Raw genomic sequence first — 24,426 nt, 5'->3', positions numbered from 1 at the left:
GACTGATGGTTACGTGCGCTTTCTCCTTTTGCCCAGGCTTTTAGTTATGCTCACTCTGGGAAACCCTGGACAAGGTGTTGGACCACCTTGGTCCTTGTGTGCATGTGACATTCAATACCTTCAAACGGGAGGGGTGTCCCATCAACAGTGTTGAGTTGGGGTCAGATAGATAGCAGAGCAGTGAGCATATTTATGTCCTTAATTTCATTTGTTTGGTTTTTCTCTCTGCCACCGCTGGTTCCTTGCCACCTTCTACTGCCTGCTAATTAGCCTTTTAGAAGGTCATCTTTTGTTTTGAGTGTTTAATACCAGTTTGTTCTCATACAGTGTCATATTAGTCTCAGGTGTCAATATAGCGATTCGTCACTTCCGTATATCACCCGGTGCTCATCACAAGTGCCCTCCTTTGTCCCCGTCAACCTGTTTCACCCATCCCCCACCTACCTCCCCTTTGATAACCATCAGTTCTCTCTAGTCAAGAGTCTGTTTCTTGGTTTGTCTTTTTCCCTTTGCTCATTTTTTTGTTTGTTTCTTAAATTCCATGAATAAGTGGGATCCTGTAGTATCTGTCTTTCCCTGACTGGCTTACTTTACTTAGCATTATCCTCTCTAGCTCCATCCACATCATTGCAAATAACAAGATTTCATTCTTTTTGATGGCTAAGTGATACTGTGTTGTATATATACACAGCACATCTTTATCCCTTTGTCTATCAATAGACACTTGGGCTGCGCCATATGTTGGCTATTGTAAACAGTGCTGCTTTAAAGATAGGGGTGCATGTATCCCTTTGGATTAGTGTTTTTGTATTCTCACTCCTGGGTATTTACCCAAAGGATACAGAAATACTAAAAGGTCAACTTTGACAGAAAAATATCAAGGCTTCCTTTTATGGCTCCTGTGGTTATCCCACCTCCCTTCCTGTGCAAGTTCCTGTGGTTTTAGAGTGGGATTGTGACAAATGTAGCGTTCTTTTTTTTTTTTTTTTCCTGCAAAATGTGGGATTCTTGAAGGTTTCCTTTTTCCCTTTGTTAAAATGATTTTCAAATTGATTGTCAAACATAGAGGTTTGTCAGGAAAAAAATTAGAAACTTGCAGTGAGCAGAAGCTGTGTGAGCTGCTGACAGTATTGGCCCCAGCTTCTCCTCGGTGTTTCTCTGACCAGTTTCGGGGCCACGGGTTCAAAGCTGACCCCTCCTCTCCTCTGCGCTCATAGGCTGCCCAGTATATCTGGTTCTGTAGAGCAGGACCCCAAGGAGAATCTGTGGGTCTGAGTCGGAGGTGGAACCTTTGACAGACCTCACCTCAGGTGAGCCCAAGGCAAAGCCAGAGTTGGGAACACAGGCTCTGCTCCATTTCCACAGGAGGTCACTGGGTCACTGTTTGGGGGTAAATACACAGAACATGCTGTGTCTCAGAGGGACTGATGCAGAGGCAGAGGGAAGGTGACCTTACAGACTTAGGTTAGGACACTGACACACTGCCTTCTCTGTCATTGGGCCCACTGTGAATGGCAGGTCAGATCTTTCCCTGAGAAGAGCTTTTGACAAAGGAATTGAGGACACTGATGCCAGGGTGTCTGAAAGGGGAAAGGTGGCCCAACTGGACCTGCCACTTTCTTTCACAACTTGGCTTAGTGCCCACCTTGTCTGGCTGGCCCCATCTTCCTTCCCAGAAGAACTTTAAAATGAGAGAGAGTGGCTTCAGAACACACCTTTTAAACCTGAAGGAGTTTAAGGGAGTGGGCATTTTTTTGTCAGCATCCCCCTACCCCCTTGAGAAGGCGAACATGGGGCCCTGGGGTCGGGAGGTGGGGAGACCAGGCGACTGCTCTCCTTGCTGGGTCCCAGGCAACCAGTGATCAGGTCAGCCCCTAACTGTGGGAATGCTCTGGTTTTGGTAAAGAAGGACCCAGACCCATTGTTCCAAACATGAGTAGCTAGAGGCCATAGTGAACCCCTGGGGCTGGATGAGCTTTTGAGCAAATTTGCTCTTCCCACATAGCCACACGCCCCAGGGGATCCTGGGAAGCTTTAAAGGATATAACTTGAAGAAATCGCTTTCCGTTGTCTTTTCATGGAAGTGCTACATAACCACTTCAGCATCTAAAGCCAGTCGCCACCTAAGTAGAGTCGCTTGGGGAAGTCACCATAGTTTGATGATCCTGAAGAAGGATTGTCTCTGACACACGACTTGCAAACCTCTTTTTCCAGAACTTCCACAGTTGTTGGAGGGAGACCTCCCAGCAACCAGGTGTTAGGTAGAGTACTTTTGGTGGGGTAACTGGGCCTACCAGTTGGGAACATCATGCATGGGTTACTCTTGGCCAATGGCTAGCATTGCTATGGGCAGGACGACCAGTCAAGCTTAGCGGACAGTGATTTCTTCTCCCATCCTTGGGGGCTACTGCATACACCTGACCATGTCTGTCTTTGTGTTTTGTGTGTTTTTGTTTTCTTTAGGACAGATTTCTGCGTACACAAAGACGAACCGTGTGACACCGTTGGTAAGTTTAGAAGCAGAATAATCACTTAGGGGGCTGCTGAACCCCATGATAATCTGGAAACCTGGTAACATTTCCAGCCTGGAGGAGCTCTCCTCAGACAGACCCTGCCTTTCCTGTTGCCTCTTTTCTTGTAAATTGGTTCTGTGACTTCATTTGACTTCCTCTTTTGTTCCTGAGAAGTGTGGAGGTTGCTCAGGGCAGAAGGCATCAAGACAGATGCTGAATAAGGAAGACAGGAAAAGTGAAGCTACGGGAGGTACCTCCAGGTTGCCTCAAGGGGACCGTGGTTGGGGGCACGCTTGGCTCTGAGCCTCTTGGTCTCTCTTATAGGCAGGGACCCCATGACTTTACACTGTTGTCATGAGCTTCCCGGTTGTCTCTCATGCATGTGGCATGTGGCAAAGGCCTAAGCAGTAAAGTGGGACTGTGTGGGTGTGAGGCTAGCCTCCTCCACCAGGCTGGACACCAGGCTATTGCTTTCTGGTTACAAGGTCCTAAAACCAACACACATCACGGCAAGAAACGTTTTCCTTCTCCCCCTTCCCTCCCTCTTCTACCTTCACTCCCTCCCCCAGCTTTTCCGTTTGCCATCTTCCCTTCTCTTCTATCCTTCTTGGTATGTGGCTTGTTCTTGACAGCTCATAGGTTTCCACTTGGATCCAGTTTTTGAGCCATAGGAAGAGGGTGCTTGCTTCACAAAGGAAACATCAAGACAGTTTCCAATTTTGACTGCTGGGGCACACACCTTTATTTTCCATGAGAGCCACCGAGAGCAAGAATGTGCTGAATGTGCTGAATGTGACATGCTTAGAATTGTTGGTAAACAGCATAGGATTGATAGATACATACTATCGTGGGATTCAAATGTTTAAAAACCTGTGCTTCCTAGGGAGTCCTAGCACAGTTTTAAGTGCCCTGTCTCCAAATACATTTACATCGGAGGTTAGCGCCGCAACATATGAATTTCAGGGAGAGGAGGGCACCATTCAGTCCATAACACTACTCATTTGACACTTTGCACACTGCTGGTGTCCTTGCATGACCTCCCAGGTGTGTGTGTGTGTGTGTGTGTGTGTCTCTGTTTCCTCCATAAAATCTTTTAATTGCATGGACCAGCTGTAATCATTCTTTCTGTGACAGCCACTTAGCACAAGGTTGAACCAGCCCTGTCTCATACTTCTTCTTCTTTTTTTTTTAATAAATTTTATTTATTTATTTGACAGACAGAGATCAAAGTAGGCAGAGAGGCAGGCAGAGAGAGAGAGGAGAAAGCAAGCTCCCTGCAGAGCAGAGAGCCCGATGTGGGGCTCGATCCCAGGACCCTGGGATCATGACCTGAGCTGAAGGCAGCGGCTTAACCCACTGAGCCACCCAGGCGCCCCTCTCGTACTTCTTTATTGCATCCTCTTTTCCAATACGTCAGTGATGTTCAGCTTCTACAAAGGAAATGAATCCCTTCCTCTGGGGAAAAAAACAAAACAAAACTTACATAGTGCTTTTGTTTTAACATGCCATAATTTATTTGTACTTATTATCAAGTCAGTTTGTAAGAACAACAGTGATTCCATGAAGAGAAAAATTTGAAAGCTGGGGTTATGGCAGACTTACAGCAGTCTCATCCAATTTGTTTCTGTAATTTTTTTAACCTTTTATTTTGTAATAATTACAGAATCGTTGAAAGTTGCCAAAGAAATTCAGAGCTAAGTCTTTTGTACCTATCACCCTGCTTTTCTCCCACGGTTGCAACTTATGTAACCGTAGTTTATTTCCAAACCAGGAAATTGATTGGCACAGTACAGTGAGCTTGGCTACAGATTCTACTCAGGTTTCAGGGGTTTTTGCATGAATCCCGTTTGGGGGTGTGTTTTTACATATAGTTCTATGCCATTTTATTATGTATGTAAATTCATCCAGCCACCAACACAGTCGGGAGCAGAACTGGCCCATCACCTCCAAACAGCTCACTCGGGCCGCTCCTGTAAATCTCCTTTTTCTCCCTCCCCCCTTTCCTTTCCCTAACCACTGGCTACCATGTATCTGTATTCCAAGTCTGTAATTTTGTCATTCCAGCATCCAATTTATTTTTGTATTTGTTTTGATTCCACAGAATGGAAAAATAATCTGAATCACATAGGTATGCGGTTGCCAGTGCTAAGAGATTTTGAACAGCTGCCTTCAGATCTCAGGGTCAGGCTCTAGCAGGAGGGGCTGTGCCCTTGGTTTTACAGAAAATGGGAAAATGTGGCACCTTGAGAAACCAGGGAAGCTTGGGGATTGCTGGTGTTTTGTAATTTGGCACATAATAGTGTTTTGTGTTTGCTTTCTTCGTTTGATTCGGGTATAAACTTATGTTCATACAGCAAAGGGTACCAGTCTTGGTGGATTTTTAATTTATACCTGTGCTTTTTTTTTTTTTTAGTTATATTTATTGAAATTTTTTTTAAAAAAGATTTTAATTATTTGACAGAGATCACAAGTAGACAGAGAGGCAGGCAGAGAGGGGGGGATTCAGGCTCTCCCCTCGCAGAGAGCCCGATGCGGGGCTCAATCCCGGGACCCCAAGATCATGACCTGAGCTGAAGGCAGAGGCTTTAACCCACTGAGGCACCCAGGTACCCCTATTGAAATAGTTCTAAAGCAACATTTTGAATTCTCTTTTAACCTATTTTTTAGGTGGTAGTAAATATATATAACATAAAATTTATATATAAAATCCTAGCCATTTTTAAGTGTGTAGTTGAGTGACATTAAGCACATCCACACCGTGGTACAGTCATATGCCTGTGTCCTCAAAACCACTGCTCAGATTAAGGTATGGAATGTCATCAGCCCCCTCAAAGGTTATCTTATGCCCCCTCCCAGCCACTATTCCCCCAAAGGTAATGTGCTCTTACTAACTTAAAAAAAAAAAAAAAAAAAGATTTTCTTTATTTATTTGAGAGAGAGACAGCATGAGATGGGGAAGGTCAAAGGGAGAACCAGACTCTGCTGAGCAGGGAGCCCGATGTAGGACCGCATCCTGGCATTCCAGGATCATGACCTGAGCCCAAGGCAGTACCTTAACCTGCTGAGCCACCCAGGTGCTCCTGGTGTAAACATTTTAACTACTGTCTTAAAAAGCAGCTTAAAATAGATTTCAGAGTGAAATTCAAATGATTCATGCGGAGAACCCCCAGGTAGCTAGTGGAGTTTGGGGCTCTGTTAAAAAATACTTTTCCTGCTCAGTCTGCATGCGCCCATTTCAGCAGACCAGGATCCTGATTGTGAGGAACAGGCATAAAGGGCATTTACCGGAGGCGGGCTGCCCATGCAGGTGCAAGATCTGGTTGGAACACAGCACCCCAGGCAGCCCTGGAAGGGGAAGCCGTAGATGCCATGCTGAGGTCAGTGGTGGGGCCAGTGGGGAATGGCCTCCATCTGCTTGTCACCAGCTCCTGGTCATGCCCTAGGTCACGTGATCTGCAACTTCTCAACCCATCTGTATGGGGGTAAGGAGGCTCTGGCTCTTTGGGCTTTCACCGGGGGGCAATAACACGGGAAGGAGTTCTCCAGAGGGCAGTCAGTGTGCTTTAGCCAGGGGGAAGGATGGATGCCAGACAATCCAGGACCACCAATGTCCACTGCATCCCTGATTTTCATGAAGATTGAAATATGAGAAATCCATGTGTCTGCAGCTTACTATCTGTGCATCTTACCGGTGTCCTCCTGACATAGGCAAGGAGAGCTTCCCTGGCCCTAACTCTGAAGTGGTCTTGACCCCTGAGGGGGAGTGGCCTCATCAAGCCCCACTTCCCTGGCTTGGAGCTGGCCTGCGCAGATGAGTGAACACGCTTTTAAAACAGTCATACCTGATGGACCCTTCCTCCCAGCTCTGCCAGTTTGGGCCACTGTGGAAAGAGAAGGGATGGCAGCACAGGGGTCCTGCTGATCTCCACCTTGTAGGAAGACACGTACAGGGAGAAAAGGAAACGCTTACGGCAGAAGGTTCTAGAAAAACAGCTTCATCGCTAAGAGAAACAGCTGCCCCCTCACTGGATGGTCCCTACTTTGTACATTTAAAACCTTGCCTTTGTGGGGTTGTGGGCTTTTTCTCTGTTGAATTGCTTCATCCCGAGGAAAAAGCTGTCCTAAGTAAGAAGGAGTGTGAAGCGGTGAGACCTCTGAAAGCCTCTGTTGGCACTTCACATTCCGCTTCCCAGCACACATGCCTCTGGGCATCTGCAGGTGGTGCCTGAGCAGCCTGGATGACCAGACACATCTGAGTTACGTGGCGTTTGTCCTGGTTCTTGCCTCAGCTGTAAACTGAGCTGTGGTGATTTTTTTTTTTTTTTTCCCGGACAACAACCTTATTCAAGCTTCACAAATTTAGTTCTAATTGTTGGCATTAGTGTTTTTCCTTCCTTGCTCTCATTTTTTTAATTAATGGCAAAACCTCCTTTCCCCTACTGCTGCCAAGACAAGGGATGGGATACATGATAATCCTGCACTAAAGACAATGGACGTGCTCAGCGGCCTCGTGAAATGTTGAATATATGAGACCAGGGAGATACCACTGAGGGGCTCTGAGACTGGTCCACACACTGGGACCCTGCTGTTTGGACAGAGGTCCCCATGGCTGTCCCTGTGTGGCCCACAGTGCTGGCACTGAGTTCCTTGAGACGTTGGGGCAGCCCAGCGGGGGCTTCATGGATATGGCCACTGACCTCCACAGAGCGGGTCTGTCTGGGAGGGAGGAAGTCCAAGAAGGACCATCACCCACAGGATGAAGGTTTTGGGGAATGAGGTATCTGCTTTGGAAGTCTGTTTCAGGGCAGCCTCCGTGAGACCACGGAAGGAACATTTGCTGGGAAACCAGTGAGAGACGAGGGTGAGTGGGGCTTAGTGTCGAAACACTGCCCCGTTGGGTTTTTATTAAATAAAAGTGTCAAGGAGGAGATGTTCTGAACTGTGTCATGTCTCAGGGCTTCAGCAAGAATGTCTTGCCACTGTGTGTGTATTAAAAAAACATCAAAATGCATCCCTCTGGCTGTCCTTTATCCCCCCCACATTCATCACCCTGGAGGACCTTTGGTTGGTCCAGTCCTAGTGCTGAGGCTGAAAAGCTGAAAAACTTTATGGAATGTCCTTCAGAGTGTACATTTTATTTATTTATTTATTTATTGCATTTCTCTGGTGTTGCTAAGTCTTCACTTGGTGAGGGCAGTTTTGAATGGTAGAGGCGTCAAAGGTTCTGTGTGCTGAATGCAGCTGGATAAAAATGAGATAAAAATAAAAAAGTTTGAGATAAAAATTTTGAGATAAAAATAAAAAAGTTTTACGAGTAAGGCCAAGCTTCGGGTTTGCTTCCAAGAGCTTTCCTGTGGGTTTGTTTGCTTTATTTCGTTATTCCTTCTGACCTCATAGAAGTCAGGGTTCAGTTTTGCTTCGGAATTGTTTGTCGGAAGTAGTCTCAGATGTCTGTCCCCGAAGGACAATTACTCCACTGAGGGAACAAGGTCTGATGTGTCTTCCTTCTAACCCCACCTCATGATGCCCTACTGTCAGGCTGACCCACACTGTGTCCCTTGTGTCTACCCTGAGAGGCTTCCAGAAGAGAAGGCTTAACTATCAATGATATATTAGTTGTCCCGAATCAGATGACCTGAGGTCTTCAGCAAGTTCATTGTTTTCAGGGGTTAGATCAGTATTTATAGTTAGGCTCCTGACCATGATTTGTGATGTGTGTGTGTGTGTGTGTGTGTGTGTGTGTGTGTGAGGTTTTATGAAAGGCTTCAATTTTGTAAATCAAATAGGCATGCATCTAGCAATCAGGGATTCAGATTCTCTGGGCCAGTGCTGCCTTCCTCCTCATATGATTAAAAAAGAAAAAAATTGGCCATGCCCTTAAGAGAGTTAGCAAAGTTGCATTCTGTTAATGTGAGGGCTTTGCTCACTGCAAATTTAGCTTGGATTTCTCAGCCAACAGAAATTATCTGGGAAAGCTAAATAGGAGGTACTTCAGGAGGCTGACTTCTTCCCTCCCCTGTCCAGCTTCCCATGTAGGTTTAGAGTAGGTTCTCAAAAATGATGTTGGAGAGGGTCTTCCAAAAACCTTGTTGGAGCCTGCATGCCTAAAGCAGGTGATGGCCCTGGGGGGTCTCCTGCTTGTTTACCTCTGTATGGCTGTCCTGTGGTGTGTGACACAAAGATAGTGACTGGAGAGAGTGAAAAGGTGAAGGAGTGTGTGTGTGTGTATGTGTGTATGCACATGCACATGCACCTACATATATCCATATATACATACCTGGACATGCACACATGCCCAACTGCGTGCACGTACAGTGGAAACGTGTAGTAGGTGTATGGACTTCCTCTGCTCTGAAGTCTGGAGGGGCTTCCTTTGTGCTCACAGACTTCGGGAAGATCCCCAGAAGGGAGCCGCCCCGACGAGGCCCGCCGGCCCTGGCGCTGACACAAGAACCCAGGGCGGGAGGTTTCTGCTGGGGACTTGGCAGGAAGTCCCCTCTGAAACCAGTTGCCCCGGGGGACCAAATTCAGCTTTTCTTCTTCCCTGTGCCAGGGTCATGTCTAAGGTTACATAATGGCCGAGATACATTTTAAAATGGTAAAAAATACGTGGGTATGTTTTGCACAGGGTAGGATTTTGCCAGCCCTTTGGAGATTGTGGCTCTGTTTATTCTGGAACGATCCAGAGACCAACAAAAACGCAGAGCCGTGCTTGATTGCCTTTTGGGCTGGAAAGCAAGAGGGCTGAGTGCGAGAACGCCTGGCCCCTGCAAGGTTTCCAGCTGTGGTCCTTCACATGCAGGCTTTGGAGCCCCTTTCTGTGTTCATCTCAGAAAACGGATGCCTTAGGGAGGGTGTCCTTTCCCAAGACTGCTGACTAGCACCTTTCCAGGTTCTGCGCTCAGGTGGCTTGAAGGGGACTCTGGAACAGATGGCCTTCCAGTCAGGTGGCTCTGATACTTGAGGTGACCTTGGTGGCGGGCCACAACCGGCCCCCATCGTTTATCATGGACCGAGGCATGATATGTCCGTCTCCATTGTGTCTCCGTTCCTCATGGCCAAAGGAGGGCTTTGGGATCAGCTGGGGATGAAGTGGGGTGCTTCACCTCATTATTGGTGTGGCCCTTCCTCCAGGCATGCAACTCTCAGTCAGTCCCGACCATTTATTAGGTTTGCTAGGAACAACCACCAAAAACCCTCCTTGAATGGAGGGCGGGGTGGGGGTAGAATCATAAAAAGGAAACGAGGTCTTCATGAGATGCCTTTTGTATAATTGTGAGTCCTGATGCATTCTGGGAACCTGTGTGCCTTCCCACGTGTTGAGAGCCCGAGGACTGGCCTGGGGGTGAGGGGACCCTGTTCACGTGTGCTGCCGGTCCAGTGGGAACGGGGAATCAGAGAAGGGCTTCCACACTGCTTTCATTACAGTGTGACCCTCATGGTGGTCCCTTGTACCACCCAAAGAGCCCCGTCACCTCCACAGTGAACACTGAACCAGCCTGGGGCCACAGCGGGCTTAGTGTGGTGGTCTGAGCATCAGCCCTGCAGCTAGACGTGGGTTCAAGTCCTGCCTCCTCCGCCCCTGCCCTTGCGTGAGTCATCTAAAATCTCCAGCTCTGTTTTCTCATCTATGAAATGGGAGTAAGCCTACCCAGGGTTATTCTGAGGGTGAAATGCGATGATTGATCACACCCGTTAGGATGGCTGTTGCCTGAGAGAACCCCAGAAAATACACGTGATGGTGCAGATGTGGAGGTAAGGAGAGCCCTTGTGTACCTCTCTCGGAAAGGTATGGTTCATTTACTATGAAAAACAGTATGGCGGTTCCTTAAAAAATAAAAATATCATCTGGGAATTCCTTCTCTAGGCATATGCCCAAGAGAAGTGGGACTTGAACAGATATTTGTACATTCACGTATTTAGCAGGATTATTCACAAAGAAGTGAGTCAGGTGCCCCCTGAATGGTGAACAGATAAAATATCGTGTGTGATATGCCTGAGTATTATTCAGCCTTAAAAATGAAGGGTTTGGGGGCGCCCGGGTGGCTCAGTGGGTTAAAGCCTCTGCCTTCGGCTCAAGTTATGATCCCAGGGTCTTGGGATTGAGCCCCACATCGGGCTCTCTGCCTGCTTCCCTTCCTCTCTCTCTGCTTGCCTGTGATCTCTGTCTGTCAAATAAATAAATAAAAATCTTAAAAAAAAATGAAGGGTTTTCTGAGATAAGGTATAACATGGATAAAACTTGAAGACATTATCTAACTGAAATAAGCGTGTCACAAAAATCAAATAATATATGATTCAATTTATGTGGGATTTCTAGAATCAAAATCATGAAGACAGAGTAGATTGGTTAAGCATCTGCCTTCAGCTTGAGTCATGATCCCAGGGGTCCCAGGATCGAGCCCTGCATCAGGCTCCCTAGTTAGCAGAGAGCTTGCTTTTCCCTCTGCCTCTGCTGCCCCTCCTGCGTGTGCTCTCTCACTCACTCTGTCACTGTCTCAAATAAAGAAAGTCTTTTTTAAAAAAAGAAAAATGAAAAAGCTCTCAAGATAGATGATGGTGATGGTTGCATCACAATGTGATTGTATTTAATGCTATTGAAACGTATACTTAAAAATGGTGAAAATAGTAAATTTTATGCCATATATAGTTTACTACAATTTTTTAATTTAAAAAAATTTTTTTTAAAGATTTATTTATTTATTTATTTGACAGAGGTCACAAGTAACCAGAGAGGCAGGCAGAGAGAGAAGAGGAAGCAGGCTCCCTGCTGAGCAGAAAGCCCAATGCGGGGCTCGATCCCAGGACCCTGGGATCATGACCTGAGCCGAAGGCAGATGCGTTAACCTACTGAGCCACCCAGGCACCCCTAATTTTAAAATGTTTTTATTTATTTGAGTGAGAGAGACAGAGAAAGAAAGAGTAGGAGAGCGGGATGAGGAGCAGGGGAGAAGCAGGCTCCCTGCTGACCAGGGAGCCCGACGTGGGGCTCAATCTCAGGACTCTGGGGTTATGACCTGAGCCAAAGGCAGATGGTTAACGGATTGATCCACCCTGGTGGCTTTTTTTTTTTTTTTTTTTAAGCGAGATGACCAGAAGAGCAAAGTTATGAATGTTATTCACTACCCCCTTCTTCTTGAGATTTCTTCTAGGAAAAGAGTCAGGACAAGAGAAGTACAATTCCCAGAGAAGGGGGTTCTCATGCTTCCCTTCCTGGGGGGCCTGGTGGGAGGCGAGGGGCTGCAGGACCCTGGCTAGTATGCAGGGCACAGCAGGGAAGGAGGAGGAGAAGAACCTGGAGAGATTGGGATGGGTTCGGGGAACAGTGAAGACAGGAGAGAGCATTCTAAGAAGCTTTGCTGGGGGGCTGAATTAGAGAGCCTTCTTTAATATTCTTAGATGCATGTAGGGATTAGGGTGCTCTCTGCAAGTTTCTTTGGTTGCTAAGTGTGCTCCTTCAGCTTGGATTCCTGAGCTGGATTGGACCAGGCAGACAATGGAGACTTAGTGAAGTGTTACACTTGTACTTTGGGACTGTGGGCCAAAGTACTGTGTCTGGCATTAAAGTCATCACTTTACAGTTGAGCCAAGAGTTCGCTTTCTCAGTGACTGCTCAACTGTTGGATTCATGGTGTGGAAAGCTGGGGTTGGTCCCATTCAAGCCTTGTGGTTGGTGCTCAGAATTAACCACAGGGTAGGTTGTGTGTGACCTTCCGGATGCAGAAGGGGAAGAATGTTTGTTTGTTGCTTGTATGTTTCAGGCGGTTTACCAGAATCCTGTGGTCTTTGTGAGCTCCCTAAGTTGAAGAATCCCCAGCTCCCCTGAGGGAAGTTGAAAGTTGGCTCTGAGTTTTCTAGCTCAGTTTCTACAAATATGCAGCTCGAGACTTAGGAGTGCTTCAGGACAGGGAGTGGAGGTTATGTCAGGCCAGCCTGTGGGTCTGTTCTGTTGCAGACACCAGATCTGGGCCTGGCTGTTATTTAGGGTTTGGATTGAAATAGCCTTTGGAATTATTGGCATAGACAACTTGGATCAGAATTTCCTGACAAGTGCTGTTGTTGGGGGAGGGGATTCTGTTGTTTCACCAGAAAGGCTGAGTCCTGGCTAGGAAGGGCTAGTCCCAGCTGCGAAGGGCTGAGTCCTGGTTAGGAAGGGCTAAGTCTTGGTTAGGAAGGGGCTTAGCCTGGTTTGGAAGGGGCTGAGCCTGGTTCTGAAGGGGCTGAGCCATGGTTAGGAGGGGCTAAGTTCTGGTTAAGAAGGGCTGAATCCGGGCGCCTGGGTGGCTCAGTGGGTTAAGCCGCTGCCTTCGGCTCAGGTCATGATCTCGGGGTCCTGGGATCGAGTCCCGCATCGGGCTCTCTGCTCAGCAGGGAGCCTGCTTCCCTCTCTCTCTCTCTCTCTCTCTGCCTGCCTCTCCATCTACTTGTGATTTCTCTCTGTCAAATAAATAAATAAAATCTTTAAAAAAAAAAAAGAAGGGCTGAATCCTGGTTAGAAGGAACTGAGTCCTGATTAGGAACGGCTGAGCCATCATCATGAAGGGGCTGAGTTTTGGCTGGGAAGAGACTGAGTCCTAGTTGGGAAAGGGCTGGGTTCTGGTTAGGAGGGTCGGAGTCCTGGGCTGATTCTGAGGGTAGGGCTTATTTCCCCTGCAGGGCTTACTATCTCCTGCTCTGAAAGTAGCAAGGCCTCAATGGGTGGGATTCTGATCTGATTTCTTTATCAAGTGGAGTAACTAAGGGCGTTGTGTCCTTATCCACCCTCTTCCTGGTGACATTCTCTCTGCAGGGCCTTGGCCCTGGGTCCAGCAGCACCAGGCAGGTCAGGGAGCCTGGCGGCTCAGTAGACATTCACATGTGGACAGGGTACCAGCCTCTGTGGTGATAGAGCTCTTCTCTGGGGCTCCCACCTTCTCATGGGGCTCCCACCTTCTCTGGGGCTCCCTCCTTCTCTGCTCACTTCCACAAAAGGTAGACTTTTCTAGCACTTCAGCCACCTTACATTTCCTTTTAGTCACAGGTATCTTCACCAGCTTGGGCTGCTTTAGCAAAACACTCCTGGCTGGCCGGCTGCCGCCATAGACGTTTATTCTCACGGTTCTGGAGGCTGGGAAGTCCCAGATCAAGGTGTGCTGTTTGGGCTTCAGTTCCTGGGCCAGACTGAACCATGCAGGCAACTGAGACTTAGGAAATCGTTACCACTGATATTTGGGGACCACGGGTCATCGTCATCTGTGTCTGGCCAATTCAGTATCTGCCGAGGTCCAGCTTCCCGGCTTGCTAATGACCGCTGTGTCCTCACAGTGGAGAGTGAGCCCGTGTGGCCGGTCTGTCTCCCTCTGCTTATGAGAACACTGGTCCCACCATGGGGGCACCAGCCCCATGACTACTCTAAATCTGATCATCTCCCAAAGGTCCCCACCTCCTGGGGGTCAGGGCTTCCATAAATGACTTCGGGGGAGGGAGACGCAAACAGCAGGCACATAGCAGGCAGTGGCAGGTGACAGTTTAGCACCTCACAAGCCCGGGAGCAGTGCCAAGATCCAAGCCTTCTCTGAACTTCCCCTTTGGATTGGGGAGGAGCTCTGCCTTCAACAGAGCCTCCTGCTCTATCCCCGCACCAGCCCCTGCTGGATAGATGGTGTTCGTGCCGCTGCTTGTCCTGTTGTCCCGTGGTGACAGAGCTGCCACCCCTGTTTGTCAGGAACTTTGGAGTAAGATGCTGCATGCTTGTAATTCCTTTAATCCTTCTGATTCTCTGAGGAAGTGCCGCAGGTTTTCTGTGTGGGGAAACTGCTGCACGGGCGATCACTAACTTGCCCAAAGCCCCACACCACGTGGTGAGTGATGGAGCCAGACACTGACCCCAGACAGTGCAGTTCCAGTCTTTTCTCTAAACTCTATCTTGCCTTCCAATAGCCTTTTAAGTGAAGTATCATCATTCCTGTGAGCAGATGGGGAAACTGAGCCCCCAAAAGGATACATTTCTTGTCTGGGATTATACCATTAATAAGTGACGGCTGGCATTAAAAGAACTCACTGGAAAGCCTGAGGGTTTAACTCCTAACTCTCTTGCCACATCTGTGCCCATTTGGTTTTCTCTTCTTACAAGTCTCGCTTGCCCATCATGATGTGTGCCCAGCATGGCCTTCTTTTCCCGGTCTCCATCATGCAGTCTTTTCAGAATAGACCTTTGTCCTCACGGACGCTTTGCTTCTCCAGGCTTTACACTCGTACACATTTCTTGAGTACTCGTATGTGCCAGGCACGACTCCAAGCCTGGGGACACTGGAGGTCCAAAACCAAGGCCCCTGTCTTTGTGGCACTGACATTTTTGCAGAGCGGATGGCTGTGTGTGATCTAGACATAAACTCAAGAGTAGAGGTAGAGATCCTTGCTGAAGAGGAGAAGGAGGGAAGGGGCCTCGGGGTTTGTGGAGGTGGGACTTTAGATCTTAGCTGGAGTGGCCGAATACTTGGGTGAGAGGGTGACACTGGGCAGTCAGACTCTTCGCTTGTAATCTCCTTGGCCCGCAAGGGCTTCTAGAGGTGTTGATGTCTACCATGCCAGGGTTATTAATCTCTAAGAGCAACGGAAGCATTCCCGGGTGCACAGCTGTCCCACAGTGGGGACAAGCAGGGCGCCCCCGGCCCTCTCCCCCTCTGCCTTCCTCTTGCAGGACCTCTGGCTCTGCTTCTCAGCCACAGTCCGACCTGGGTTGGGTCCTCATGCTGTTGTTTACTTGACACTGGGCATGCTGCTTCACAAACTCAGCAGTCCTCAGTTTCCCCATTCGTAGAAGATCTCGACATGCTCCCTCAGGCCTGTTCCCCCCCAACCCCCACCAGGTGCCTGTGGGGAGCCCTGATGATGGCGGCTGCTCTGCACATCCCGTGTGCCTCCTTTCAGTGGGCCACAGGCCTTCCTGCCCAGCTGTCCCCAGCCTGTCACTGTGTGGGTCTTCTGGAAAGGGCTCTAGGGCAGGGCTTCAGAGCATGTCAGGGTGACTGCCCCTCAGGCAGGAGTCACACTGTGAGCGAGGACAGCTGAGACTGAGGGTTGACACTGGCACCTCATGTCGAAGGGACAGGATCCTGACAGATGAAGGAGCCGATGCTGAGTTCACCCCGGGTTACACGCTGATCTGTGATCTGTGTGATTTGAGCCTGGGCCAGGAGGGAGTGGAAGTTTCCAGCATGGCCTCTGGTTTTTCTCCAGGCCTGTTTTGAAGAATCCCAGCTCTGCTAACTGTGGAAATCAGGGCTAGTCTTGTTCTCATGTTTCAGGTTCCTGGTCTGTAAAATGGGCGTGATGTTGATTCCTTCTCTTGTGACAGCTGTGGAAAGGAAATGAGAAGCATAGGGAGAGGGCCATAAATGTTTTGTCTGTGCACGCTCTGTTGGCCTTGTTTCTGTGCCCCCTGCACCCAGTCGGTGTCTGAAGAGGACCTGGAGGTCCTGGGTGCTGCTGTTGAGGAAGAGAGATGTTGAGAGCTCATGCGTCTTAAAAGGTGATCTCCAACCACAGCATTCACAGCACCGGGGAAGGTGGTAGAAGTTCACGTTCTTGGCCCCACCCAAGGCCTTCTGCATCCCAGTTTCTCTGTAGTCTGTTTTCGCAAGCTCTTGGGATTCTGACGTGCACTCAAGTTTGAGAACCACTGACCTAAGCCTTGGCAGCACAGGAGAAACAGGAGGACTGAATTCTACTGGGTGTGCGTGTGTGTGCATGTGTGTGTGTGCGTGTGTGTGTGCGTGCACGTGTGTGTGTGTGTGTGTGTGTAGGGTGGGAGAGGACACGGGGATCTTCACCTGCCAGCTCAGGGAAGCCCAGTAGATGCCCAGCAGCGGCCTGAGAGGAACCAGGAGGCAGCATCGCAGACCCCTCCTCAGTGTCAGCACCGCTGACTTCCTTCCCGGAGCGAGCAGGCTCTAAATGTTGTGGTAAAAAGAGTCCTGGTTCTGTCACTGCTGAAGAAGACACTGTCCCTGAAGGCTGCCATTTCTCCTTTTCCATTTTCTCCTTTTCCAGCCTGCCCCCAGCTGAGAATCTTCTGGCTTCCTGCCCCCCTGCGGGGCCATTTGGGCCCTCTCCTCAAATGTCAAAAGGTGCTGCTTGTACAACATGGGGCTCCTTTTACTTTTCCCACGCATTCCAGGGGTTTTTTGTTTGTTTGGTTTGGTTTTTTTACAACATGAAAATGATGAGCGGTTTTTGCCCCCCCTCCCCCTCGAAGAGCCAGTTCAACTTAACGGCTTCCCTCTCTCAGGTTCGCACCGCTTTTCTCTTGTTCCGTGTCCCACTATTCCAGATATTTCCTACTGTCTCTGGTACCCCTTCATTACAGAATCAAACAGCACCCGACAGCCGTGCCTGGGCCACCGAGGGGCTGCCTTGGGAGCAGCCGGGATGGCCTGCGGCTCTCCCCACAACCCCAGCTGGGCTCCTGATGGAAGTGGAGGGGTTCCCTCCCTCCCGCAGAGGCAGGGGTGTGAGCAGAGTGGCAGGGCCCACCCCAGGGCCGGCCTCTTCAGGAGCTGGTTACAGCATTTCCTTTGCCACAGAGCTCCGGTTGCCAAGGAAAACATAAGTTTTGAGATAAAGTGGAAGCCCCAAGAGGTTTTTTGTTTTGTTTTGTTTTGTTTGTTTGTTTGTTTGTTTAAATCTTGGAAATGGAAATCAATAAGACAGTCGCTGTTTTGGGCCAAGCCGTCTTTTTCCTCCACGCCCAGATATGCACAGGCTGCATGTAAAAGTCAGAGAGAGTGGGAATTCAGGGATCATGGCTGTGGCCGAGGAGACGGGTCTCAGAAGCAGAAGGAGGGAATCTAGAGGCCTCCTGGCTCTCCTCCCTGCTGGCGTGTGACCTTGGGCTTCTTCCCTGCACCCTCCACAGCGGGTGCCTGCCTGGCAAGGTCATCAGGAGTGAGTAGGCCAACGGATGTAAAGCCTTTGGCCTGGCGCCTGTCTGCCTCATGGAAAATGGTGGCTGTGATTTTTATTAGCCGTTTCTAGGAGTCAACTGGCCATCCTGTGGCCTGTGTTTCAGAAGGCGCCTGACACATCTAACCTACCAGCAATTCCTCTGCTGTGCCTTCAAAATATATTCTGAATCAGACCCCCTTTAAGCACCCCTGCTGCTCCCCTTGTGGTCCAGGCCTTTTGCTGTCACCTGCCAGGCCTCCATGGTGGCCCCCCGGACAGCTCATTCTTAGGTCATAACCAGAAGGTTCCTTTTAAAACATAAAGCAGATCATGTGAGTTCCTTGCTTAAACTCCTCTGGTGGTTTGGGATAAAATCCAAGGATCTGCGGGCCCCAGAACATTGTGGCCCATGACTTCCTTACTGACCTTACCTCCTGGTGCCCATGGCCTCGCCCGCCTGTGCCTGCCCCCTGTTCCTCCCTGCCAGGCTTGCCGCCGTGTCAAGGCTTCGCACCTGCTCTTGCTGGGCCCGGGATGGTGTGCTGTCTGTTCCCTACTCATACCCCAGATTATTTGTTCATCCGTGTGCTGTCGACCTCTGCAGCAGGAGCACCAATCCCAAGAAGTTACTTCTTTGTCTTCATGACCCCATTATATTCCCAGCCCCGGCACCTCATGGCTTAATGAGTGTTAATGATATAACCGAATGAATGAGTCAGTAAATTGGCAGAGGTGTCCAGAGAGATTAAGGGCTTCTATCCCACTGCTAGGGGCTTTTCAGTTCCCTTGATGACCCTTACCATCTTGAAAGGAGGCCCAGGGGTGGCTGGGTGTTCAGTTAAGTGACCGACTCTTGATGTTGGCTCAGCTCATGATGTCATGGTCATGAGATGGAGCCCCACGTCAGGGTCTCTCCCTCTCTCTCTGCCTCTCCCCACCACGCTTGCATGTGTGGGTGCTTGCTCTCTCTCGCAAACAAACAAAACAAAATAAAAAAAGCTTCTCAACATAACCTTCCAATGTGTTAAATCTTATATAAAGGACCTTCAGACACAACTGATACTTGTTAAATATTTAGATGACTCCACTTTTAAGAAAGAAAACAGTGCAGTGGGACTTGGAGGTTAAGAAGGGTGTGCCTCCCATGGGCATAGCTGAGGTGATCCTCCTGCCTGTGAAACTGTGGGCCATTGGCTGTAGATCTGAAGGGCAAGGGAAACAGTGTCTGCACAGAAGGGTTGTGAGGATGAGATGAGATGAAGCCTAGCGTGTGATCTGCAGGTAAGGTGTGCTCAATCCACATTAGCCTGCATCACCCTTACCGTTCCGTAGCAGTAGCTGGTCAGGTGGCAGACTGGAAGGGTAGGCAGTGGGAGGGAGGATGCTGTTCTGCTGACTCTGGGCCTGACACTGGCCCACATAGCCCTCATGGCCTCCTTAGGTTTCCCAGCACAAGCAGGGAGTACCACTGACGTAGCCTCTGTATCCCTCCAGTGTGTTTTTGATTAAGAAGAGGACAGGCATACTGGGAGCACGTGTAACCTCTCTGCATGACTTGATGCTGGTATTCGCTGGAATACCAGAGAATTCGTTCTGTATCTGGCACTGTTTCCGTCTCCCTCTGGCTTCCAAAGCCCATGGATGTGTCTACGCCCAGGACTTGAATGTCACCTCTGCCTTTGGGGGAGGGGGAGAAGATGCAGGTTGGGGGTGGGTTGGTGACTGCAGAGAAGCTGAGCCTCCTGTCCCAACTCTACACTGCAAGCAGGGGTCCCACCTGGAGGGCTTACCTCCCTGTGCTGGTCTGGGGCTGTACTGCCCCTCTTGGAGAAAGGTTTGCCTTATGAAATGTGCAGTGAAATCCAGAACTGCCTTCTGGGCAGGTATCCCCAGCCCAACCCGGTTTTTCTGCTTATCATCTTCTGAGCATAAATTCCTTCATTACTTCAGCTGAGAGAAAACAAGTCTTGACTCTTGAGACAATTCTAGTGGGGCTAAGGCCTCCTTGGTTCATTTTTGCTGACCTATTACGTTCTAGAATAAGTGCAGTTTATTAAGTAGGACAGAGGTTCAGGAATTAGACGTGGAGACTAATGAAGGAGAACGATGCCAAGGATTTATTCTCCATCTGTGCTCAGCCCAAATTTGGGCTCCGAAGAAGAAAACTGACGAGGAATTCCTATACATCATTGAAGTCTCCAGGGGATTATCATGAGATTACATAATACAGTTGTAGCTGACTCAGAGGCCAGAAAAATGTATACTCAAAGCTCACAAGAAAGCAGCAGACAAGAGAAGACCGTTTTGCACAAGACTGAGTGAGTTCAGGGAAAGCCTACACCTGACCAACCAAGCAAATGATTCCAAACACCTCCTGTGCCCTGAGAAAGCCAGGAGCATGCTGGGAAATTACTCATCAGGTGACGTCAGCTCTGGAGAAGGCCTTTTAATCCCACGTAAGAGGCCAGCTGGTGAAACACTTAGAAAAATATGGGTCGATCATCGGCAGTCCTTGGGGAAGGGAACAAGGTCTCCTGGCAGGAACCAGACAGGTGCCCATCTCCTATACCAGCCAGGCCAGCAGCTGAGAGGTGCCGCTCATTCCTGTAAGCAGATTGTCATCCGCGCAATTCCAGTGGCTGGGTTAGGAAGTAAGAAGCTCAGGCACGCTGGGAAATGTCTATAATGAAACGAGCATTAGCCGGAGAGTTAGAAGCAGGGGTCATTGCCAAGAGGCATTGCACCGAAGCCTCAATTAAACTTTCCATTGGATTATCTGATGATAAGTAGTGTGCCTTTGGGATTTTCTTGTCTTTGATAGATGGCACGCGTTCAGAATTTAAAGCAGCGTGCGCCATAATGTAACGCAGCGCTGGAAATAATGAGGCACACCATCGCTAGATACAAGGCACTTAAATTACCCCGATGGAAGTATTTATCTTAAAGACTGCCTTGGATTATTTCCCCCCTAGGACGTGCGGGCTCTCCATCTGTGCTCTGATGGGAAGGGTTTCCAACTTTTGAAATTCCTTTCGGTGCCAACAGAATTCTCGGTGCCGGGAGAAAAGAGTGGTTGCCTTCCAGGGCTTACCTTGCCATGATGATTCCTTCCTCCTCCTCCCTGCACGTGGTTCTTGTCCCCTAGCTGCTGGGAGACAGAGTGATGGGCCCTGAGCTGGGTCTCTAGGCAGAGTCTAAACACCCATGTCTGGCATTGTTTGATATAAACAAGGGGCCTCGATTCTCCTGCTAAGATGTGTTTTGTGTGCACGAGTGTGTCTGTATTTTTAAATCTACTTTTGTAATTAATCTTTGTTCCTAGTGTTCCTGTTACCCACGAGCTATCTTCATTTAAACAAGAAAGCCTTCTGTTAAAAACCCAGTACTTCCTAAGTTTTTGCTGAATTGCTGGACCCGATGGAATTGTTCGGTAGCAGTCTCTTGTGTGCCACCCCAGGGGCCGGCCTGAGATGGACATTATGAAGAGGACTTTGGACAGTTAGACCCTCTATCTTTCTGGAACTTTTTGGCTAGCGTGCTGTTGCTATTCCAGTCCGAACCGGTTTCCTCCACGCCTCTGCTCTTGAGCCTTTGCTGGCCTTAGTACCTGTCCCTTACCCCCTCCTCACCGCCCCTCCCCCGGTCCCACCCCTTACGGGTTTGGAAGTCACATACATGCATCACTGGCATAAACTATTTCTCCTTGAACTCTAACCATATCTGGAGATATGGTTACACACTAGGATCTGCTACCTTTTTGCCATGCAGCTTCAGCCCACCGTGAGTGTCCTTGCTAATGTTTCTGCTCCTCCTCAGACCATCCCGAGGGTTCTCCCTGTTGATTCTCTGTGGTTCTCCTTAAAAGCCTCACTTCGGTTATGCTCTTGCAGGCTTAACCTTCCTAGGTGGTTGGAGGTCAGAACAGAGTGAGTTAAAGCCCTTGCCATCGGCCAGTGGGCCTGCCAGCCTGTGTGCCTTCATCTAGTGAGGGAGGCCCATGCAGTCACAGTCCCCCTGTGACGGTTTCTTCAGGTGACTGCTAGTGGCAGTCTCATGCTGGCTGGGCAGCCACTGTGAGCCTGTTGTCTTAGCCCTGCACGTACCTGCCCACTGCAACTCAGTGCACTACCTCCTCGAGACGCCTTTTTTCACATTCTCTGACTGCGCTGCAGTGGAAAGCCTTTGCATTTGCTCAGGTGGACAGAGTTTCGTGCTGGTTCTCCAGGCTCTGCTGCTGGGGTCGGGGCTCAGCAGCTTCCACGGCATGTGTGGCCTTTGGGGGGCTGCCTCTGGGACATCATGTGGTTCTGTGCGGTCAGTGTGGAGTGGACTATTTGGACCATTGGCCGGGAGATTGGGGCCTATTTGGTGTAGTGGGGCCAGCCTTGCGGTGGTTCTCAATCCAGGGACACGTACAATCAGCATCCCGGTAAACAGGTAGGATGGTATCTCACAGAGGGGAAGCCACCAGGCTGAGAGTGAACCGTGCATCAGCAGCGACTTGTCAAGACTCGCGCTCCAGATCAGAGGAGTGGGATGGCATTTAAGACTGTGCACCTGGGGAGCTGGGCCCACATTCACCAGTTCAGTCAACACTGGGAACGTGCACAGAGAGGCACTTAGGAGGAGGGAGGTGTTTTGATAGCCATTATCTGTGGAATTAATGGTGAACTGCGGAATTGGGGGTCTTTGGGGCTAATCCACAGTAGCCCTCCTGCCCTCCTGCGCTTGGAGCCTGTGGCCGGCACAGCTCCTACTGATGAAGTGACTGGGGAAGGAGCCCTGAATGTCACTGAGTGTTTCACCCAAGAATTACCAAGCTTCTTCCCCTGCAGCTCTTGCAGGGGAGGAGAGGCAGTGCTATGGGTGATGAGCCCACCTCTGGGTCCTGTCCTCCTCAGGCTGGAAGGCAAGACAGAAAGGCTAGCAAGCATGCGAACTCCTGCCTCTAGGCCTCCAGGCTGGCCAGTCACCCACTCACTGAGTAGAATCTCACTGCAGCTGAGGTCTGTCCACATGGAAACATGAGGGCTGGAGCATCAGGGTCCTACGAGAACACTCTGAACATGGCAGTCAAAGGTCCATGCCACTGCCTGCCATATGTGTTCAGTGGTTTCTTGCTTTTCACACCAAGACCTCTGCTTCAGCTGACCCAGTGTCCTGGATCTTGCCTTCCTGCAGAAAGTACCCTATACACCCCCACCCTTGAGCCTTCCTCTTCCCTTGGGGCCAGTCCAACTTTTGAGGGCTAGTTTGTTCATTCTTTAATTAACCAACTGTGACTTCAATAGTGTTCATTAGCATGAGCTACATGTCAGGCTTTGAGTGCACTGCCATGGTTATAGTGGGGCAAACCAGAGAGGATTCCTGTGTCAGGAACACTTACATTCTGATTGAGGAGACAGACATAAAAGAAATTGTCATACAAATAGGTATGCACTCTAAACTCTGCTAAGGTTGGTGAAACCAAAGGGCAGAGTGTTAGAGAGTGTTACTTAAAGGAACTATCTGAGAGACTCACATGAGGACTGAGACCTTAAGTGTGAGGAGTCTGCCATATAAAGGTCTTAGAAAAGAATGTTCTAGATTAGGAGATGGCCCCTTTAGAAGGCTCTGAAGCACAAAAATGCTTGTTGCACTTGAGGAACAAAGAGGAGCCAAATGGTGACAAATAAGGCCAAGAGGGAGGTGAGAGGCCATACCACATGAGGCCTTGTAGGTGCTTATTGGGGGTTGTAGATTTTACCCAGTGCGGTGATTTATCATTAAAGATCCTCAGGCAGAATGACCTGACCTGATTTACTTTTAAGGGGTCAGGAGTAGGGTGGGGGTCAGGAGGAAGGTGTTGTACTAAGATGAATGGCCATTGTCAAAGGTCCTGCTAGCTCTGTTTCTAATAGCCACACCACCTCACCCACCTTCCATGCCAGTGTGCCCACCCTCAGGTGATAAAATCAGTCATGGCGGCCCAGTCATATGGGCTCCCTTGCAGCAATGGTCTTATGACCATGTTTGGCCTAAGGGAAACCCACGCGAAGGCCTACTGGGAGCTTCAGGGGAAGAGTTTCTTCCCTAAGAAGCTGCTGTGTCAGGGTAATGCCTGGAGCTACAACAGGCTTCTTGGGGCCACAAAGGAAAGGCCAACAGGCACAGACTTGCCCATCCAGAACTACGCCTCCACCGGCTAGCTAACCGACCAGGAATCTCCCACCTCTAGCCCTCTGTTTCGTGCAGTGGTTGTTGCCTCTATGATTGAACCACACTTGGCCAAGTTGTCTGTTACTTGCAGCCAATGCATCCTAATTTATATGTCAGGGGAGATGAAGGAAAGATTGGATCTGATACGGCCAAATGGATATGAGTCAGTAATTAGTTGGAGATGAATTGGTAAGGAATTCTGGCACGATGGAAGGTGGACAGTAGATGGTGATGAAGGATGTCCATCTTGTTCATCCACGAGCAACCAGCTCAGCAGCCAGCATGGGAGACTGTTGTTACTTGGGTCAAGTTGAAACAGCTGTGATTTGGTGCTGGATCTGAGCCTGAGGTTCAGTTTTAGACCATGAGAAATCCAGGTGGAAATGTCCAAGAGTCATGGGACCTGGATCTGGGTTTTCAAAGAGCGGTCTGGTTGAGATGGCAGGTAGGCTCATCCGCGTTCAACATAACTGGAGCCTTGGAAAGGGGTGAGGTCACCTGGGGGGCCAGAGGGGTAAGGAGATGGCCAGGCATAGACACCTCATCCTCTTCTGATTAGCCCTCCCGATATCTTTATTCGTTAAAGGACAGACATTGCCTATTTCTCACTTAATTGTGTCAAAGCACATAGACTGAACCAAGTGAAATTGTCATTTTTTTATTGACTCTCAGCAGTTTTGAATGGTTCAGCCTCATATTTCTTGGTACCCAGTCTATACCAGGTAGATCAAACCGACTGATATACAGTGGCGTATTTCCTATTTAAATTTACTCCTGTCACTCCCCTGCC

The 24,426-nt window shown here is 49.2% G+C and overlaps 1 protein-coding gene across 4 annotated transcripts in view; it reads left to right on the top strand.

Moving 5' to 3' along the window:
• Positions 1-24,426, top strand: part of ADAMTS17 (ADAM metallopeptidase with thrombospondin type 1 motif 17) — a 326,270-nt gene that overhangs the window by 85,227 nt on the left and 216,617 nt on the right. For all 4 annotated transcript variants that reach the window (XM_032342200.1, XM_032342198.1, XM_032342199.1 and 1 more), the window contains exon 7: positions 2,464-2,507. In XM_032342200.1, coding sequence (XP_032198091.1) covers positions 2,464-2,507 — 44 coding nt within the window. The remainder of the gene's footprint in view (positions 1-2,463; positions 2,508-24,426) is intronic.

Source organism: Mustela erminea, chromosome 5 (assembly GCF_009829155.1).
Source record: "Mustela erminea isolate mMusErm1 chromosome 5, mMusErm1.Pri, whole genome shotgun sequence".
NCBI lineage: Eukaryota > Metazoa > Chordata > Mammalia > Carnivora > Mustelidae > Mustela > Mustela erminea.
This window is presented reverse-complemented; position numbering and strand designations above follow the sequence as displayed.